At 37.4% G+C, this 19,653-nt stretch overlaps 1 protein-coding gene across 7 annotated transcripts in view; it reads right to left on the bottom strand.

Moving 5' to 3' along the window:
- Nucleotides 1-19,653, bottom strand: part of LOC108697225 (protein Aster-B) — a 102,095-nt gene that overhangs the window by 8,759 nt on the left and 73,683 nt on the right. For 6 of the 7 annotated variants that reach the window (XM_041571268.1, XM_041571271.1, XM_041571267.1 and 3 more), the window contains 12 exons: nt 13,768-13,852; nt 12,459-12,562; nt 11,079-11,174; nt 10,909-10,989; nt 10,601-10,716; nt 9,184-9,337; nt 7,912-8,092; nt 5,863-6,006; nt 5,506-5,624; nt 5,234-5,376; nt 5,051-5,154; nt 3,980-4,189 (listed from right to left, as the gene is read on the bottom strand). In XM_041571268.1, coding sequence (XP_041427202.1) covers nt 3,980-4,189; nt 5,051-5,154; nt 5,234-5,376; nt 5,506-5,624; nt 5,863-6,006; nt 7,912-8,092; nt 9,184-9,337; nt 10,601-10,716; nt 10,909-10,989; nt 11,079-11,174; nt 12,459-12,562; nt 13,768-13,852 — 1,537 coding nt within the window. Of the gene's footprint in view, nt 1-3,979; nt 4,190-5,050; nt 5,155-5,233; nt 5,377-5,505; nt 5,625-5,862; nt 6,007-7,911; nt 8,093-9,183; nt 9,338-10,600; nt 10,717-10,908; nt 10,990-11,078; nt 11,175-12,458; nt 12,563-13,767; nt 13,853-16,850; nt 17,406-19,653 lie in introns of those variants that run through there. The other variant, XM_041571273.1, reaches the window with a different exon arrangement.

The following is a 19,653-nucleotide window of genomic DNA, read 5'->3' as shown; positions in this document are numbered from 1 at the left end:
TATGAACTGCCGTTATCCCCAAGAGACATGACTGGGCAAATTCCATAATGGGATTCAATTCTTTCATCATTGCCCTGCTCCTGGTGCCTCCCTGACCCCTGATATAAGCTACTGCTGAGACGATGTCCGATCTTATGCAGACTTCCTCTGCCCAAAGTAGAGGTTCGAAAGCCTGTAGAGCTTTCCAGACTGCCCTTAATTCCAGGATGTTGGACTGCAGATGAGATAGATCTTTCTCCCAACGACCTTGGACTGACCACTGCTGGCAATGTGCTCCCCAACCGGAGCCCGAAGCGTCTGTGTAGATGTTTAATGGCCTTTGATCTAGCAGAGGGAATCCTTTCCGAAGATTTGAGGCATTCAGCCACCATAACATCTGATTCCTTGCCTCCACTGAAAAGTAAATCATTTGGTTCCAATCTTTCCTGTGTCGATCCCACTGCATCAGAAATAGCCTTTGAATCTTCCTCATATTCCATCTGGCCCAAAGAACTACTCCAATTGTTGAAGTCAAACTGCTTAAAACCTGCATAAATTGTCTTGCTGGAAGACAGTGTAAAAACACCACCGTTGTCATCATTTGTTTTATCTTGAAGATCCTCTCCTGAGACAAGGAAATCATCCCTAGACATGTATCTATCTGAGCTCCCAGATAGACTAATCTCTGAGTTGGTACAAGTTGGCTCTTTTCCAGATTTAACAACCATCCGAACCTCTGTAGCTCCGACATCACTGTGTCTCGATGTCTTTCTAGGATCTCTGGATTTCTGGCTACAACTAATAGGTCGTCCAAATAGTGATAAACCTCTATGTTTTGTTTCCTTAACCTCGCAATGACAACTATTAAGACCTTTGAGAATGTTCTGGGTGACATGGAAAGGCCAAACGGAAGGCAGGTGAATTGTAGATGCTGCCCTAGGAAAAGAATCTGAGGAAACACTGATGTTCTACCGCGACGGGCACATGCAGATATGCGTCTCTTAGATCGATTGAGATGAGCCAGTCTCCAGGACTTACTGCCCTCTTGATGGTTAAGATGGACTCCATCTTGAAGGAGCGAACCCTCACGCACTTGTTTAGTTTCCTGAGATCCAGGATTGGCCTCATATCGCCTGACTTTTTCTGGACCAGGAACAGGGGAGAATAAAAGCCTTTTCGCTGTTGAGAATTGGGCACTGAAATCACTGCTTGTTTCAGAATTAGTTTCTGGATATACTCCTTTAAAAAAACCTTCTTGTCTTCCTCCCGAGGGACCGGAGTCTGGATGAAATGATTGTATCTGGGTTTCCAAAGAAACTCTATCATATAACCTCGGGTCGCAATAGCTTTTACCCAAACATCCTTCGTCTCCTTTGCCCAGACCCCTGCAAATTTTAATAATCTTGCTCCCACAGGAATCAGGACAGGCCTCATATCATTGTTGCTTGGCTTGCCTTTTGGGGGATCTAGCTTCCTTGGGTCTGAACCCCTTGAACACATTGGACTGCCCTGTCCTCCAAGTGTTGGCACGAAAAAACTCCTTGCCTGGTCTGTAAAATCTTGAGTCATCCCTACGTCTAGGCATGAAACGATCCTGACGTCTAGGAGGGTTCCTAAAACGTCTGGGAGTTTGAGGGAGAAAAGTGCTCTTCCCTCCTGAAGACTTATTAATGATCTCCTCTAACGCCTTTCCAAAGAGCATCTGCCCCTCAAAAGGAAGTTTACATAGAACATTCTTAGAGGCAGTATCCGCAAACCAAGCTTTAAGCCACAAGGCTCTACGGGCTGCGACCGAAAAAGTCATACTTCTAGCTGCCAATCTGGTTAAATCCACAGCAGCCTCGAGACAAAAATTGCATGCCATCTTGATGTCTTCCAGAACCTGCAAAGACTGCTCGCTTAAAGTCTCCTCATTGGTATCAACAGCCACTGACTCTGTCCAAAGAGACATGGCCTTGATTACTGAAATTAGCGAGACTGAAGGCCTCAACATTGCCCCAGCAACCAAATAGGTTTTCCTCAACTCTGTCTCCATCCTCTTCTCCATAGGATGCTTAAGTGCTGAGAGATCATCAATTGGTAATGCCGTCTTCTTAGAAAGACGTGCTACAGGAGCATCTACTGTAGGGGGAGAGTCCCAAACCTTGGAGACTCCAGCAGGAAAGGGGTAGAACTTCTCCAATCTAGGTTCGACCGGAACTCTTCTTGGTCCTTTCTGCCACTCGGCTGATACTAACTCCTCAACTTCCTTATGCATAGGAAAAGTTTGTCTCACCTTTTTGGAGACAAAAATGGGCGTGGATGTCTGCTCCTCATCCTGCAGAGTAAGGGAATGCCTCACAGCCCTGATCAAGGCTGGAATTAATTTGACATCAAAAGAGGGATCGGATTCATCCTCCGTATCTTCCTCTTCCTCAGACTCTTCATACGGTACTTGTTGTCTAGGATTTGAAGGGCCTGGATTCACCGTTGCTTCCTTAATGCCCTGTGACACAGCTTGAGAAATACATGACAAGATATCCGCTGGAGACGGATCAGATAAGGCAGACTCAGCCCCCGAAGGGGAAGCTTGACTATCCAGCTCTACGGATCTTGCTTTTTTGCTAGCTGGAGCAGATTGACCAAAGTCCTTGTCAAGCAACTCGAGGATGCATTGTTTGCAGAGCCTCTTCCCCTTAACAGCGGGATTCTTGCAAGCTCTGCAGACTATCACAACATCAGATTCAGATCCAGAAGCCAACCTCTTTTTCCCAGATGAATCTTCCATCTGTAAGAAACAATTTACTTTCAGTACAGATAATGCCTCTTTTCGAAGTAAACACTTACCTGAAAGTGACTCACCATAACCTGAGGGGCGGCACAATTCTCGGCAGCCGGCAATCCTAAGGAGCCTAAGCACAGTAAAAACTACCAGGCCAAAGGCAAGGATGCCGAAAACCGGTTAAGAACTGGCGCCAAAAGGCGCAGCGTGATGACGCCGGCGCGGGCGTCAGAAGTAACGCGCGCGCGCGAAAAACACGCGCGCGCACGTGCGTACGCGCCGGCAAACAAACGCCAAGCGAGTTAGAGTCAACAGACCTGCAATCCCCGGCCGCTAAGAGGGATCCCCAGAGCGAATGCGCTAAGGCGAACGCTAACCTGGAGCTTCAGGCGGAGAGAGGCCAACTGCGCCTGGATTCCAGCCCTAAAAAGGACCGGGTGAGCCACAAAAGAAAAAAAATATACCTCCTGCAGAGGACACCGCAGAGAGAAAAAGAAGACAGGGAGGAAGTAGGTAGGTGGGGCTTTAAACTCTGCTAGGGGACACATCTGTCAGTGGGAGGGGATACCCGTCAGTTAATGCTGACGGGGGATGGCCAGGGAAAGACTTTTTCCAACTGCTTTCCATTTTTTATTCTTTACTTTTTTTCCAAAATTGAAATGTAAAGTTTAATGTCCCCATCTCCCATGTTTCAATTACCTCAGTAATCCAGGAGCAGATTCTGAACTGTTAAAATTTGCTACATTAGTTGGTAGAAAAAATCTCCACGAAATAAAGAAAATGCTATAAGCACTGCTGCACGCCAACAAATGTTAGTATTTGTTGGAAATGGAGGTTCCGTCACATTATATAGATAATGAATGGGTAACATGAATAGCCCAGTCTACTATGCTTTACACATGTGCTTTATTGAGGTAAATACATAAAAAATTAAAATCCATAAAATGGGAAAGTAAAAATTGGAGCACTCGTCATTTCATTCAAGATTTGCTATTCTAGAATACTCAAACAAAACCATAATTTGAAACAGGTTTCATGGACAAATATAAAATGCAACAAATATAAACAAAGGGGGTGATGGAATACAGAATTGAAAGTGACGTGTAAGTAAAAGGAGAGATGGAGGAAGGAAGGCGTTGTGAGAAAGAGAGTTACAGAGGAAGACAAAAAGACCCAGGGAGATTGATTATACAGTTTAAAATGAATATAATTTCTTTGATAGCTAGAAGTTCTTCTAACCTGCGACGTGTCTGATATGATGATGATGCTGCCTCTCTTCATCGGTGGGAGTAGTTACTGGGCTCAGGACTTCATGTAGATGTGGGATGCGCAAGTGAGTATGGGGGCGTTTCCTTCTGCGTGTGGATGGGATTTTGCTGCTTTTTACTTTGGGGGACTGTTGGTGTAGATCAGATAAGTATGCCGTCTCTGCTTTGGTCAGTCCATTCTCTATAAAATGATGCATGTAATTAGCTACTAAAATAATTACAATTGTTTATATTTAACAATGCTTTATTGTTAAATTTTGACATGCCATATTTATCAATTCGCAAAGATTTGTCAAGAAACATCATACCCCTTATAATTAACACTCTTTGTCCTTGGGGACAAAAGAATCCCAATACTTTAGACATGTCTACAATTGTGTAATTAGTACAAACAGGGGAAGTCTCACAGGGTTTGACTGCAAGCTTTACTGGAGGCTATGGAATTGGGCTGTGGCTAAATTCAAAATTATATCTATGAGTCCTAATTAAAGGCCACTACCATGAAAACAAAACTTAAAACTTACAGATCACTTCAACATTGCTAGCTATGTGCATTGGTACCTACATGGGGAACATGGAATTTAAGTGAAGGCAAATGGCACAGGTCTGATAGGAAGTAGTAACATGCTTTAAGATTGTAACAGACCATGTTTAAAAGGGAATCAAGGTACTCTACACTTCACTTCACCAGCACTCTTACAATGTGACACCTTAAACACAGCAAGCACTTTATTTTGGCAAAAACCCACTCCCCCAAAACATTTTTAAGACATTTGTTTCTTTTAAAACAATTTTAGAAGCAAACCAAATAACTTATTTCTTGCAAGCAATTTACACAAACCCAAGATTTGAGGATTTATGTAAATCCCCAGCAGAGTAAGACACTTCTGTAACACAGGGAATGTACTTAAGTCCTATCACATGAAGAAAAAACAATATAATGTTTTGATCAGCATAAACACTATTTAGACTAACTATAGAACTTTAAGGTCATTAAAAAAAAATCATAGTGTCACTTATGCACATTTTTTGAAGAACTAACCTAAATGATGAAAATACTCATCAAGTCCACTCCAAAAGTTTTTCTCTATGAAGGATTTAACAAGACCCCATGGTTGTTTCCGATAGCGTAGCTCTGTTGAGATCCTGTGGGACAGAATTATAGAAACATAAGGGCCGATGTGCAAATTAAGAAAAGACAGAGCAAAGCTCTATGTTTCTGTACCTGAGTCTGCTCTTATTTCTGGCCACTCGTGTCAATGTGTACCGATTGATGGTGTAAAAGTAATCGTGATAAGGTATATCGTGAGTCTGAACTTCAGCATCTACCACATAGCACTCACTCTCTTGGCTTGCCTTGTACAATGTCTGAAACACATTGGTACACCTGTCAGATATACAGTACTTCTGTCCTTTTAATTCATTATACATATGTGTACAAGATTAGAGAATGTGCATAATTGCACTCTGTATTGCATTCAATCATTCATAGGTTACCTGATTCTCTGTGACTGTGGCGGATTTGGGTGCTAAAGGATTAGAGAGTGCAATGGTGTACAGAATAACTCTTGTCTGGTTTCCATTTGCTTCCTTCTTCCAGGGTTGAAATATAACTTCTGTAAAGAAAAAAAAAACATTGTGAAATCTTAAACAGAGAGGGAAAAATAAAACAAAAAAAAGACATTCAAATGCTTATACATTACTGCTTAAGGCAATGTGAAGAAGAGAATTTTTGGGTTATAATTGAAAATGTACTCTAACTATTGTTATCTATTATTTAGCTAATATCGCTATTTACAAGACAGTTGCCTGCCTTTATCACTATAAAATGGCACATAATATATGATGTCTAACCTGTGAAGCGTCTCTGTTCCATAAAGTCCCTCTGGAACTGAGATTCGGTGAACAGAAGGCTGAAGAGCTTATCCACATTAAAACTAAACACTTCATTCATGTACTGTCGACCATTCAGATCCTCATAAAACGCCTGCACTTCACCTTTGACAGACACAGGGAGATCAAAAAAAATTGTGAGCTAACGTGAACTTTTAAAACTTGTAACAAATAGCTTTCACATAATCTATTGTGCTATTATTCAGACCAGCCTAAAGGAACAAATAGTAAATATGTCCCCAATCAAATGCAAGCCACAAGAAAAAGCAAACTTGCAAGAAAAAGGGGTTAGGGTTAATAAAGTGACTCTGACACTATACTCTGTGTGTCCCTCCATTACCGCAGTAAGTAACATAATCACGAACTAAGGTTGCTAGGACTCCCTAGTAACCAAGTTTTGGCGCCAAACCAGCAGGTTTAAATAGCCATTTTATTGTGCACTGTTATTTTTCCTTCCCTGATGAAGGTTCTGAAATAGAACCGAAACGTTGGACACAATAAACCTGTTATAGTTTATTCATTGCTGTTGTTGATATTACTACTTGACTCGGAGTGCTGTCACCTTCGGATTTATACATTGTATTAACTACGGACTGGCACCCAGACTTGGACTGTACTTATGGTGTGCGTTCCTTTTGGACTACTATATATATATATATATATATATATATAACAAACAAGGGAAAGTTGTGCTCACCACTATTTTTTAAAAACCATTAGGCAGGGGTGCAATGAGGGTGTAAAATTATACATTTTACAAAGGGACTAAGTTTAAAACTTAGTCCCTTTGTAAAATGTATAATTAAGCAATTGAATTCTTAATGAATCAGATGAAAATTAAGCGTAGGACTGGCCAGATATGGGATGACTTTGACGTAGTTGGCCAGCTTAAATATATTGCAATATATGGACAAACAATCCCTGTGTTGTTTAAAGGGTAAGGCATTTTTTAGTAGCAGTATGCACAAAATGTCTCTGTCTTAAATATATTGATAATGGGTTGAGTGCAGAGGACCTCTTGTAGTTGACTATATATATATATATATATATATATATATATATATATATATATATATATATATATATATATATATATATATATATATATATATTATATTCAATAATTACTTTTTGGAGTGGTAAAAGTATCCTAATGAATAATACATAAATGAAAACATTTATTCTCCAGCATTTGCAACTAATGTTGGGCAAAACATAGTATTTTTGATTGAGGTTCATTTATTTCCCTGACTTCTTATTTAAATATAAAAAATAATAACAAAGCATGTATCACAATAGAAATCTATAACCAGTTTTCATCCACAAGTGTGATAGTAATATTACCTTAAACTGAGGTTGTCGGTAAATCATATTTTATTCAACAAATATAAAATAGCAAATAGTGGCTGGCCAGCCTACTCAATTAAAACATTTAATTAAATATTATAAAAAAAATAGATACATATGTATATCTAATATCCTCAAATTCATTCATATCTAAAATAATGTGCTGCTCAGTAAATAACTCCTTAAAAGTTTATATAGTTAAAAAAAATCCAGGGAGAGAAAGTACTTGGAACTGTGTATTAAGTCATAATCATTACCATCTCACTTAAAAATGAATTAGTCTTGAAGCAAGTTCCAAGCAGTTGTATTGCTTAGAACTTAGAGGATGTGAGTACCCATCTGTATTAACTGCAATAGCGAATATCTTTCTTTTCCTGGGAAAGAGGGCTGGCATTTTCCTATTTAATTTTAATTCAATACCCAAGTTGTGTTAGCTCCTTCATATTTACACAAAATGTCTCTCCTTTTTTTTAGGCACTTAAGGTATGTGAAAAGTACAACAATAGTACTCCATATATAACCTTATTGCTGTCTCCTAGCTTGAAGCACTGGAGTATTACCTACTATGACTTATTTATTGCTAATGCCTATTAATTTGCACTTTCTCTAAATTGCAATCCACACTGCTTACATCTATTGCTTGTTATTATGTGTTCTTCTAACCTTCATCATGGGTATCTGAGGAATCACTCAACTCAGTGGGGAGGTCTTCATTATCGTTAAAGTCCAAGGACAGTGAAGTGATGGTGGGAGGAAGAAGTTCCACCGTCTGTTCTTCAAGATTTGCAATTAAAATCTCCTTATCTAATGAGTTGTCAATTTCATCTAGCTCTCCCCCATCAAACTGTTAAGAGATAGAAGTACAGCAGCTATAAAATGTAATCTTGAGATATGCAGTTAAGATCATTCCAAAAAACTTTTAATCCTATCATTGGCGATTGACATGTTGTATATAACAGCTTTTTGTTCACCGCTACCTAGAAGCAGAAAAATATTGTTTTTGTTATTTTTTGAGCTAAACAAGATACTGAAGCTACATTATGTAAGCACTCCAAATAAGACAAAAATATTTATATTTATAGCACACAGCATATACTCCAAAATATGGATTATGAATTTTGGAGCTTTCTGCATAACAGGCTTCTAAATAATTGATGCCATAGCTATATATTTGCCATTCTGACTCTTTTTTTTTGCTCATGAACACAGGTGTAGAGTGCACCTTTAATGGGACAGTTATAATACAGACAAAAAACCCCAAATACTACAATATTAACTTATAATAGGCCAGTATTAAATAAAACAAACCACTAATATAGTTCTAATAGCAGCATAGTCTGCAGGTGTGCACTGCTTAGTATCCAAAAGAAAATACTGTAGGCATATAGGGTCAGGTCTCTTAAATAATTTTCAAAAGTTTGCTACTATTATATTATATATAATGTCAAAAGTTTACTGACTGCAGCTTTGTGGCATTTTCTGCAGCCCACTACCTACATAGCTACCTGACTGACTTATGTTTGCTTTGTACATATTTTATTATATAATGATCAATTCTACTACCTTTGATTATTACCACACCATTTTATCTATGCTTCTGAAAAGGCAGATAATTAGTGACAGAGTCAGATGTCTAATTGCACCTTAAAAAGTTGCACATAAGCAACTATTGTCCAAAGCGTGAATGATTCTGTATAACAAGTGACCAAGCCAAGCAACTTATAAGCAGTGCAGGAGTTGTTAAACTCCTGCATCCTCAGTAGAATAATAGGTCTAGCAAAAATAAACAGACACCAAGGCAAGTGAGACGTTAAATTAAAAAAATATATAGGTAAATTATAAAGTATAAAGGTAAAATATACAATGTTACATTTTTGGGCCATGCATTTCATTTGGTGGGCATTTAGTAGTGTGGTGATATGATGCTTTACTTACTGCTGGGGCATCGCTGCTGGCAGTGGATGTCACATTGCTGCTTGTTAGAGATGGATCCTGTAGGTTTGAATTGGTCTCTGGTTTTACCTCACTACTGCTTTTTGATGGATTGTCATTTACTTCCACCTCTTCAACAGGAATTTCTTCACAGAAACTATAACAAAGTAGTACAGGCACATAAGAAACACTTAGGGGCCCATTTACTTAGCTCGAGTGAAGGAATAGAAGAAAAAAAACTTTGAATTTCGAATATTTTTTTTGGCTACTTCGACCATGGAATTGGCTACTTCGACCTTTGACTACGACTTCGAATCAAACAATTCGAAGTAAAAATCGTTCAACTATTCGACCATTCGATAGTCGAAGTACTGTCTCTTTAAAAAAAACTTCGACCCCCTAGTTCACCACCTAAAACCTACCGAAGTCAATGTTAGCCTATGGGGAAGGTCCCCATAGGCTTTGCAATCTTTTTGGTCGAAGAAAAATCGTTAGATCAATGCATTAAAATCCTTCGAATTGAACAAATTGCGGTAAATCCTTCAACTTCGATATTCGAAGTCGAAGGATTTAACTTCCACAGTCGAATATCAAGGGTTAATTAACCCTCGATATTCGACCATAAGTAAATTTGCCCCTAAAAGTCATCCTAAACATCAAGGAATTTACAAAAAGTAAACTAATTAGCTTTACAAAAATACATAGCCAACACATATTTAATCATTTATGGCACATTAATTATGCAACATAATTAGAAGAATTCTGAGAAACTGCAAAAAGTAACAATTTTCTATGTATACATATCTATGGAAAATTGAAATAAAACTATTTGTAGACATGAGCATGCATGACTTCTTGCTGAGTTGATATTTACCAGTGCAGCCATCAACATTGTAAACAAGATTGTAGCATGTAACATGAATTAGCCAATTACTAAAACAATTAAGTGAAATTAGGTTTAACTCTGTAAGGAAAATAGCAATCTATCATATTCACAATATTCAATTTTCCAGATCCCTTCTAACATATTGCCTTAGTTACTGGTACCCTCAAATCCTTATCTGCACACAAATGGGGTGGAATTAAAACAGAGCCATAAATGTATAATTCTCTGTCTCTTAACATAGAGTGGAATTGTAAAGTACAGCCTGAATTGTACTGTATATGTTGGAATGTTTGTCAAAACAGTTACAGAGTTACAAAGTGACATACTTCAAGAACTGTTCACACAATTGTAAATCCTACCCATAGAATCATGTACCAAGTCACCTATCAGCATGTCAAATCAATAACTCAATCAAATAAAAAAAGTATTATACAGTATGTATATATATATATATATATATATATATATATATATATATATATATATATATATATATATATATATATATATATATATATATATATATATAAATACCCCATTGTGTTAAAGTCATCATCTGGAGGCACATAGTCTTCATCATCACTGGTAAGCCCCAGCTCATTCCCATAACACTGATGGACAAAATGCCAAAGCTCTTTTGGACACAGAGGCTGCAAGACAGAACAGAAGTTTAGTAAGAATGTCTAAGCTAGTCATGGATCACATTAACAATACATTTAAACAGAATAGAACAGAAGATTGAAACTAGCTTCACTCCCAGCACTGATCCATAGGCTAGAAGCCCTACAGTAATGTTGCACGTTATTTTTGGGTTATAGACTGATAATTACAAATTACATTACTTTTTCCATCAAAGCATTCTGCCATAGCCGGAACATCATCATGTAGGTTCGATCTCGAGCCCCAAAAGATGTAAAAAAGTGCTAAGGAGAGACAAAGAAAAAATAGTGTTCTTTACTTGTAAGTCCAATCAACAATGAACAGAAAGCAAAAGTAATGTTTTGTTATTCACCTTCTCAGTTTCAGTGCAGAGTTGGATGGCATTTGGAATGAGCCTGGCAGTCTTTTCCTTGGTCATCGAACAGATATCTTTTAAACGTACTGTTAGCTTCAAGATGCATTGTAAAAATGAGAAACACAAAATCAAGTCTACTGAAGAATGATATATGTATATAAAATAACATGAAGCACATTTGATTTACTGGCTGCTGTAAGCTGCTTTTTCCTGCCTGAACATACCAGAACTTTTTTTGGTTATAAAGCATGAAGTTGTTAAAGGGATTGTTCACCTTCCAACACCTTTTACAGTTGGTTTCAGATAGTTCAACAAAAATAAAGACTTTTTCCAATTACTTTCAATTTTCAAATTGCAATTTCTTCCTTTTATTGAAGTTCAAAGGTTAATTTTTTCACCTTCTCATGTCTTTCTGAAGCAGCTCTGGAGGGGGGGAGTGCAGAATCGGTAGACTGTTCTAAACTGATACACTAGTTGATACATTTGTTATCTTTCTGTCTACTGAGCAGAATCCCTGCTTTAATTGAAGTCAGCTGTTAGATTTGATACAATAGTTGCTAATATTCCAAATATACTGCAGAGATGTATCAGTTAAATATAGCAAATGTAACAATTGCTAGAATTAAATGTAACAATTCAGTCTGCATGTGGATTACTGAGCTGCCAGACTGAAACACCAGGGACAGGAACATTAAACTTTACATTTCAATTTTGGAAAAATTGTAGAAAAATAAAAAATGGAAAGTAATTTATTTCTGGTGAACAATCTGAAAACAATTGAAATGAAAAAAGTGTTTGGAAGGTGAACAACCAATTTAATATAGAGTTGTGATTTGAATCATAATAGCATTCTACAATTTGTAAGTGAGAGAAAGAAGAGCCTGCTAGCACTAATGGGTAATATGTATAGTCTATAATGCACATAATATATGTATAAATATGAACATATTAAGAAAATATTGTAAAAAATAAAAAAACACAATACACACAATTTAATACATACACAGAACAAAAACGTAAATTTATGTGCTTTTGTGTACATTAACATTTGAGAAGTTATTACTGCTGGAATTTTGAATTAAAAGGAAGGTGCTTTTTCACCTTTTCTCATCTCTTACTTGGAATAATATTACCCTGTTCTGTGATGGTATAAATGATTATAATGTGTGGCAAAATCACAGCAAGTTTTCCAACATTCGATTTGCTGGAAGTTTTTAATGCTAGAAAAAAATATTCCCTAATAAGAAGCATCTACAGGAAAATCTTGATTTGAAGGGAAAACGTCCATTTTCTTTCAGAGAAACTTCCATTAATTAAGGGTAAGAACTTCCCATGTCACCCTAACTGCACAACGATTGCATAAAAGTCAGTGCTCACCAAGGTCTCCCAACGGAAGATGTTGCTATAGAAACAGATCCAATTCTCAGACAGGTAGAGCCGCCCTTGCAATAGGATGTCCCTTTGCAAAGCACAAGAATAATCTGCAAATAAAAGAACAATATGAGGTCATCATTAACAAGAAACATTCCACAGTGGCTTGTTGAAATGGAGCATAAAAAAAAAATAACCCACAAAGAAAAACAGGAACACTTACTTAATATTTAAAGGGAAATTACCCCCCTTTTGACATTGGCTCATTCAGGTGGCCATATGAAAAATGATGCAGAATAGCTATCTGATTGTCCAACAATAAATATACATGTACAGAAAGGACCCAATTGGCAACTGAACCTAGTACCCTAGCACTAGTGATTAGTGAAATTTTTTGCTAAGTTTCGCTGTGAAAATGACTCTAATGCATCCAAAAACCGTTGTCGCCCCATAGACCTCAATGCATTTTGGCAAATCCTCGCCGGTTTTTGGCAAAGAGAAACAGGTCAAATATGCCCATCACTACAGTAGCACTAAATATTAGCAGAAATATTAACAACTGAGCCACTGCACTGACCTACTGTATGTTACTTATTAACTATACTACAAATTGCAAATGTTCAACGATTCCCACAGTTTTTATCATACTACAAGTTAATCAATATCAAGAGCTGTTCCTTTAATACACATTTAGTAATGTAGATATAACTGTTAATCTCATACAGAGCAGGAAAGAGTTATAAAATCAGCCCCATTTAGCCAAGCTGAAGTGTGCATCTGTTTCTGGATCAAACACGCACATATGATACAGATCAGAAGTTCACAGAATTCAGGGATAACTTTGTTAAGTCACTATATACAGAGCAGCACTGTGTCTGCTGCGCACAGGTATGGGATCCATTGTCCAGAAGCCCGTTATATAGAAAGCTTCGTAACTACAGAAAGGCTATCACCCACAGACTCTACTTTATCCAAATAATCCAACTTTTTAAAAATGATTCCCTTTTTCGCTGTAATAATAGAACAGTAGGTTTGGTGTGCTAAAGAAAGGCCAAATTCCTCTGTTCCTAAGGAGACTGAAGATCCAAATTATGGAAAGATCCATTATTGGGAAAGCCCCAAGTCCTAAGCATTTGGATATAAGGTCCCATACCTGTACCACATTTAGAAATTAAAACTGATTATATAGCATGCCACACATGTTTATGTGAAACTTTGGAAATTAGTAGCAGACAGTAAATAAATTACCTTTTTAAGGACATATAAGACTGAATGTTATTTACACTGACTAGACACTACATGCATTATTCTTTACCAACAATGAGGCGCTCAGAATCCGGTAGCCGTTTAAAGAGTTTTCGAAAGTCTTCATTTCTTTGTTTGTATGTTGGACTAAGTACCTGAAAATTGAAATGGGGATTAATAAAATAAATACATTGGGATTATTCAAGGACAGTAAGAATTTGACAAACCAGGAGGGGGAACAGGCAACGATAGCCAGACAGTCACAAAGACAGTGCAATATGTCGGCCTGATGTACAAATGAACTGTAAATCTATCAATGCACAAAAAGATGGTGCCAACGGGTGTGAAACAGAAAGAATGAGTATGCAGGGAGGGATGAGTACAAAGAAGATCACTTAGTGCTGATAGTGAGACTGTCTGCTGGAAACAGTCTGTATAAGAGAACAAATATGCTCTCTATATGAAGTTTTAAAACTTATCTCCATTAACAAAAACTGGATTCATGCATTTCATTGCATACAGTACAAAGGTATTTTTGGCTGTTTTGAATGCTACATAAGAGGTGATTTCATGTAGGTGACAAAATGCCCCATGTAATATTACATTAAATAAGAGAAAACAAATCTTTCTTTTATAAACATTAAAGAGTTCCAGGGTGAGTAAAATACCCAAGCACTGCCAGTAGACTATTAACAAAATACCACTGCTAACAAATTTCATCTGATCTCAGCAGAACTCAATATTCTGGGTCATTATAAACTACATATAATTTATAAAGGCAAATCCACCTTTATATTAAGTTCAGTCTGTTATAAACTGTCCCATTCTAAGCAACTTTTCAACTGGTCTTCATTATATATGATTATTTTTCAAGTATTTTTAGAGCACCAACATATTGATCATTCTTGGGATGAAACCAATTTGTAATTATCAGTGTCTTCCTCTTTTCTGCCCAGGGATCAAAAGAGTGGCACTCTCTGACATTTGGTAAAGCCTTGTCGCAAGGGGGGCACTGCAGAAAGAGCTTTTACTGGATCTTAGCAGGACTCTCACTTGCACTGATTTGACACCATGCATACATGACTGCCCCCAGACAAGTCAACTGTACCAAACAAATATTGTTACCTTTTTACATAAAGTGCAGTTGCTAACTGAAAATCCATTTTTTTCCCAAAGACTTTATAAAGAGCTATAGATAATGTATTCCTTTTTCTTGTATATAATGGTTTGAATGCTTACATATGAAAAGCACTTGGGGGCTCTATTTTTTTCCCCTACTTATTTCTGGTCACATAATGGTCACATGGACATAAGTTTCTGCTATGACAGGGCCCTTTAAAGCAGAAGTGGCGAAAGGAAAAAAGTCAACAGCTAAAAGTTTTGCATCTAGGTGGACTAATCTCGTGCCACTGCCAATACCCATTAGAGGACAGCCAAAAGAACTACAATATTTTTATAAAAAGACCAAGTTACAAGTAGATGTTGCTGTGGAAGAAAGTTTGAGGTTGCCATAGGCCCAAAGCTTAGTCCAAAGTGATTATGCTCTCAATGATATTATGTGAATAAACCTTCTTCAAGTGGTGGCTTCACACATCTATATCATCAAGTTAAATAATAATTGGCCCTGAAAATCTTTGTAATTGTTTTATTGACAAAGGAACACTTGTGAAAATATATATGCATGTCATCCCTACAAATAAAAATATTTCCACCAATTGAGCAGCTGACAACTGATTTTATATATATATATATATATATATATATATATATATATATATATATATATATATATATATATATACTGTATATATATATATATATATATATATATTTGATCACATAGAACCGCACTCCGATTTAGTGAATCATATCACCTTATTATACATCAATTGGGAGTCCACATCTGATTTATATTTGATTAAGCCTAAGGGACTTGCCCCAGTTCTCAGGCGATCACATATTAGGAAATCCTTTATCCAAAGATAGCTGTCCCAAGGCTTTTGTTTTCATAAAAAATATTGTTTTATTAAATTAGCATTAAAAATCAATTACAAACAACCCCACCAGGCCCAGGTGGGCCTGGTGGGGTTGTTTGTAATTGATTTTTAATTCTAATTTAATAAAACAATATTGTTTTGATTTTTAATGCTAATTTAATAAAACAATATTTTTTATGAAAACAAAAGCCTTGGGACAGCTATCTTTGGATAAAGGATTTCCTAATCATATCACCTTTATTTGCATGAATCTAGTGTACAACGTTTCGGCCCCCCTTGGGGCCTTTATCAAGGATATATATATATATAATATCCTTTATGTGTTTTGCACTGTTGTTTATAAGGCCTAAACGTAAGTAAAATCTTTATTAACACATTCTACATCAGAAAAATGGTAGTTTACTATATCTCTTTTAGTTAGAATACTGCCAAAACTATTGGCAGAGATTATGTAATTGCATTATTATTGTGTAATCACACAGTTGCAACACTAGAGCTTTGTCATGATTTGTAGTAAGTACTTCTTTGCAACAGGCAGCCTTGCCACCATATTTTGTAATTAAAGGGGGTTCAACTTTTTCCATACCACAGATCAGAGAATCTATGGCCGGTTACAAGAACAGTAAATTCTACATAATTAAGTGCATGTTTATTTAATGAAGAATTGCATGGTTAATTTATATGTGTGAATGTGTGTGCATAGATGTATACATATACAGCACATGCAAGTCAAACAAATATACTGTAAATATGTATGGTGTACACATACCTCTTCCTAAGCTTAAGCAGTTGAGGTTGTTGTAAACTAGGAAGCAAAAAACATGAAATGCATACACTAAAAACAGCTCTTTGGGTGATTCAGCTAACCAGGAGGTGGGCCTAATGGGGATGATCTGATCACAGCCGGATGAGAATCACACTGGACAGATATTGCAGACAAACAGACTGTCTTTCGACATGTGTGTGTGTGTTTGACACACACACATGTACAAGCGACATGTATACTTCAGCAGCATGTTTTTCAAATGACAGAAATCAAAATTAATTTTTGTCCTTTACCTTTAAACAGACTAAATTCTAAACATTAAATGTTAGTGTATAAATTACTTGGGTGTGTGTCCTAATAGATAACTGATACTGAGAGAGCTCAACTTACAGCTGGAACTTCTTCACACTCAGTGTTGTGGACCCCGCACTCCTGTGGAATGTAACTTAACCTGTCCAGGTACCACAGTAAAGCCTCTTCCTGAATACTGTCCATGTCCCAGTCTGTGCTGCACTCCATGGTATCAAGTAGATGCTGCTGCAAAGCGTTCTCAATGGGCATGGAAAGTGTTTCAACCACTGACTTCTCTTTCATCTTCAATCCCAGTGCCACTTCTTGTTCCACTGTTTTGCTGGTTTATCCCCTCATGCCTTTTAGAATAATACAATCTCTAGGACGCATAGGGCTCAGCTGCAGAAAAATGCCACAGAGCTATGTATTCACTTACTGCTGTAAGTTCTTGCTCAACACTTCTTTGATAGTCTCTCTGCTATGAATCCCTCAAACAAACACAGTACTCCTTACCACTCCCCTCCTGTTAAACCACGTGGGTCTCTGACCTACAGTAACCCTGGCTGTGTGAGTGTAGCCTCCAGCAGATGTTATACCAGAGACAAATAGAGAAGCAGGATCAGCAGTGGCAGCAACATGAGACAGGAAGCATGAGAGATATACAGAGACACCCTGCTCAGGCACTCCCCACTCCTACCAAAATCTCTGCCTTCTTCTGCAAGGGTCACTCCAGAGCAATGACCCCTTACTAGTCTGACAAGACTGCTCCAGTCCAACTCCCTATCACAATTGGGAACAAACAGAAGTAAACACTGTCAAGCCAATCTCTCCACTCTGCACAAGAGCCCCTAGTAGTGCTTTTAAATAGCTCACACTGAGTTACAACATGCTTGCATTAGTCAGCCCAAATCAATAACTGACCCGATCAGAGTCAGCATGACCGAAACTAAGCAACAGTTAATACTGCTCTTTATAACAGCCATTCAATTGTAGCTGGCTACCCCTTACTCACAGAAGGACTAACATTGCAATGATCAGTTCTGCTATATATAAATATGTTTATGCTTATATAAATATCTTTATGGAAAACCACCACATAACATCATACAGCACTCATTCAGTCCTCTGATTTCAAAACTTCAATTATTTTTCTTCTATTTTATCACTAGAACTGTTTGCAAATAAATAAAATAATTATGACATGAAATCAAACCCACTCATTTTCAAGTTATTTACAAAGTTCTTACTCTTTCTGTGTGTTGCTCAAAAAGAGTGAAACTGCTTTATTTTTGTGGTGTGCTGGCATAATGTACACAGATAAAGGGACACTGCTGAAAGAAGTACACTCTATCCACTCTACTTTCATTATATAGTGAATAAACTACCCCCTCTTGTAAAATATAAGGATATTATAAATAACCGAGGAGTTTTATATCCATATAAAAACACGAGGCCGAAGGCCGAGTGTTTTTATACAGGGCATGGAACTCCGTGGTAACTTCTAATATTCTCATTTTTTGCAACTTGGGGTACTTTATTTATTATAATACACAAATTTCAGTGAGTCATGTGACAGAAATTACATCAGAACTCACCGTTTATAACTGATGACATCAGAACTCACCGTTTATAAGGACATAATTTACAAGATATTGATAGCTTTTGTGTATTATAAGGATATATATGTGTATTCATAGGCATTGGTTCTGGTGCTGATATTTAAGGATAAGTCATAGAGGAGTTCCATAATAATATAAATGAAGACCATGGAGTTCCAAACCCAATCTCCTCCTGCAATATTGTCGTTCCCCCTCTGCCCTCCCCTGATTGAGGGAAAGTAAATATAAAGTGCTGGGGGGATGGGTCGAATGTGGGTGGATGAGTGAGCAGCAGGGCTCCTGACCCCCACAGGGTAGAAGGAACACCCCAGTCTAATGTTGCTCTTGTGTATATTATCAATATATTATACTATCTTATTTTGGTGTGTTTCAGTAAAATGGCACTCCTATGCTATCTTAAAGGGATACTGTCATGGGAAAAAAAAAATTATGTTTTCAAAATGAATCAGTTAATAGTGCTGCTCCAGCAGAATTCTGCACTGAAATCCATTTCTCAAAGGAGTAAACAGATTTTTTTATATTCAATTTTGAAATCTTACATGGGGCTAGACATATTGTCAATTTCCCAGCTGCCCCAAGTCATGTGACTTGTGCTCTGATAAACTTCAATCACTCTTTACTGCTGTACTGCAAGTTGGAGTGATATCACCCCCCTCCCTTTCCCCCCAGCAGTCAAACAAAAGAACAATGGGAAGGTACCCAGATAGCTCCCTAACACAAGATAACAGCTGCCTGGTAGATCTAAGAACAGCACTCAATAGTAAAAACCCATGTCCCACTGAAACACATTCAGTTACATTGAGAAGGAAAAACAGCAGCCTGCCAGAAAGTATTTCTCTCCTAAAGTGCAGGCACGAGTCACACGACCAGGGGCAGCTGGGAAATTGACAAAATGTCTAGCCCCATGTCAGATTTGAAAATTGAATATAAAAAAATCTGTTTGCTCTTTTGAGAAATGGATTTCAGTGCAGAATTCTGCTGGAGTAGCACTATTAACTGATGCGTTTTGAAAAAAACATGTTTTCCGATGACAGTATCCCTTTAAGTCTAGCAAGAATGATCACGCTGAGAGTCTGACATTTATTCAGTTCAGTTTGTGAAAAATGGAAAGCTTTAGTGAGTCCAATTAAGCAATGAATTTTATATGGAGAAAAGGGAAAGACCGATATTAGCATCTTCCTACCATAATGACAGGCCATACAGTAGAATGGATCTGCGGTTCAGAGGAACATTGATGCATTAGTATGGATAGCATGTGTCCATTGTATTAGGTGTTAGGTAGG

Source organism: Xenopus laevis, chromosome 7S (assembly GCF_017654675.1).
Source record: "Xenopus laevis strain J_2021 chromosome 7S, Xenopus_laevis_v10.1, whole genome shotgun sequence".
In the NCBI taxonomy this organism is placed as follows: domain Eukaryota; kingdom Metazoa; phylum Chordata; class Amphibia; order Anura; family Pipidae; genus Xenopus; species Xenopus laevis.
Note: the sequence above shows the minus strand (reverse complement) of the source record. Positions and strands in the feature narration are given on the sequence as shown.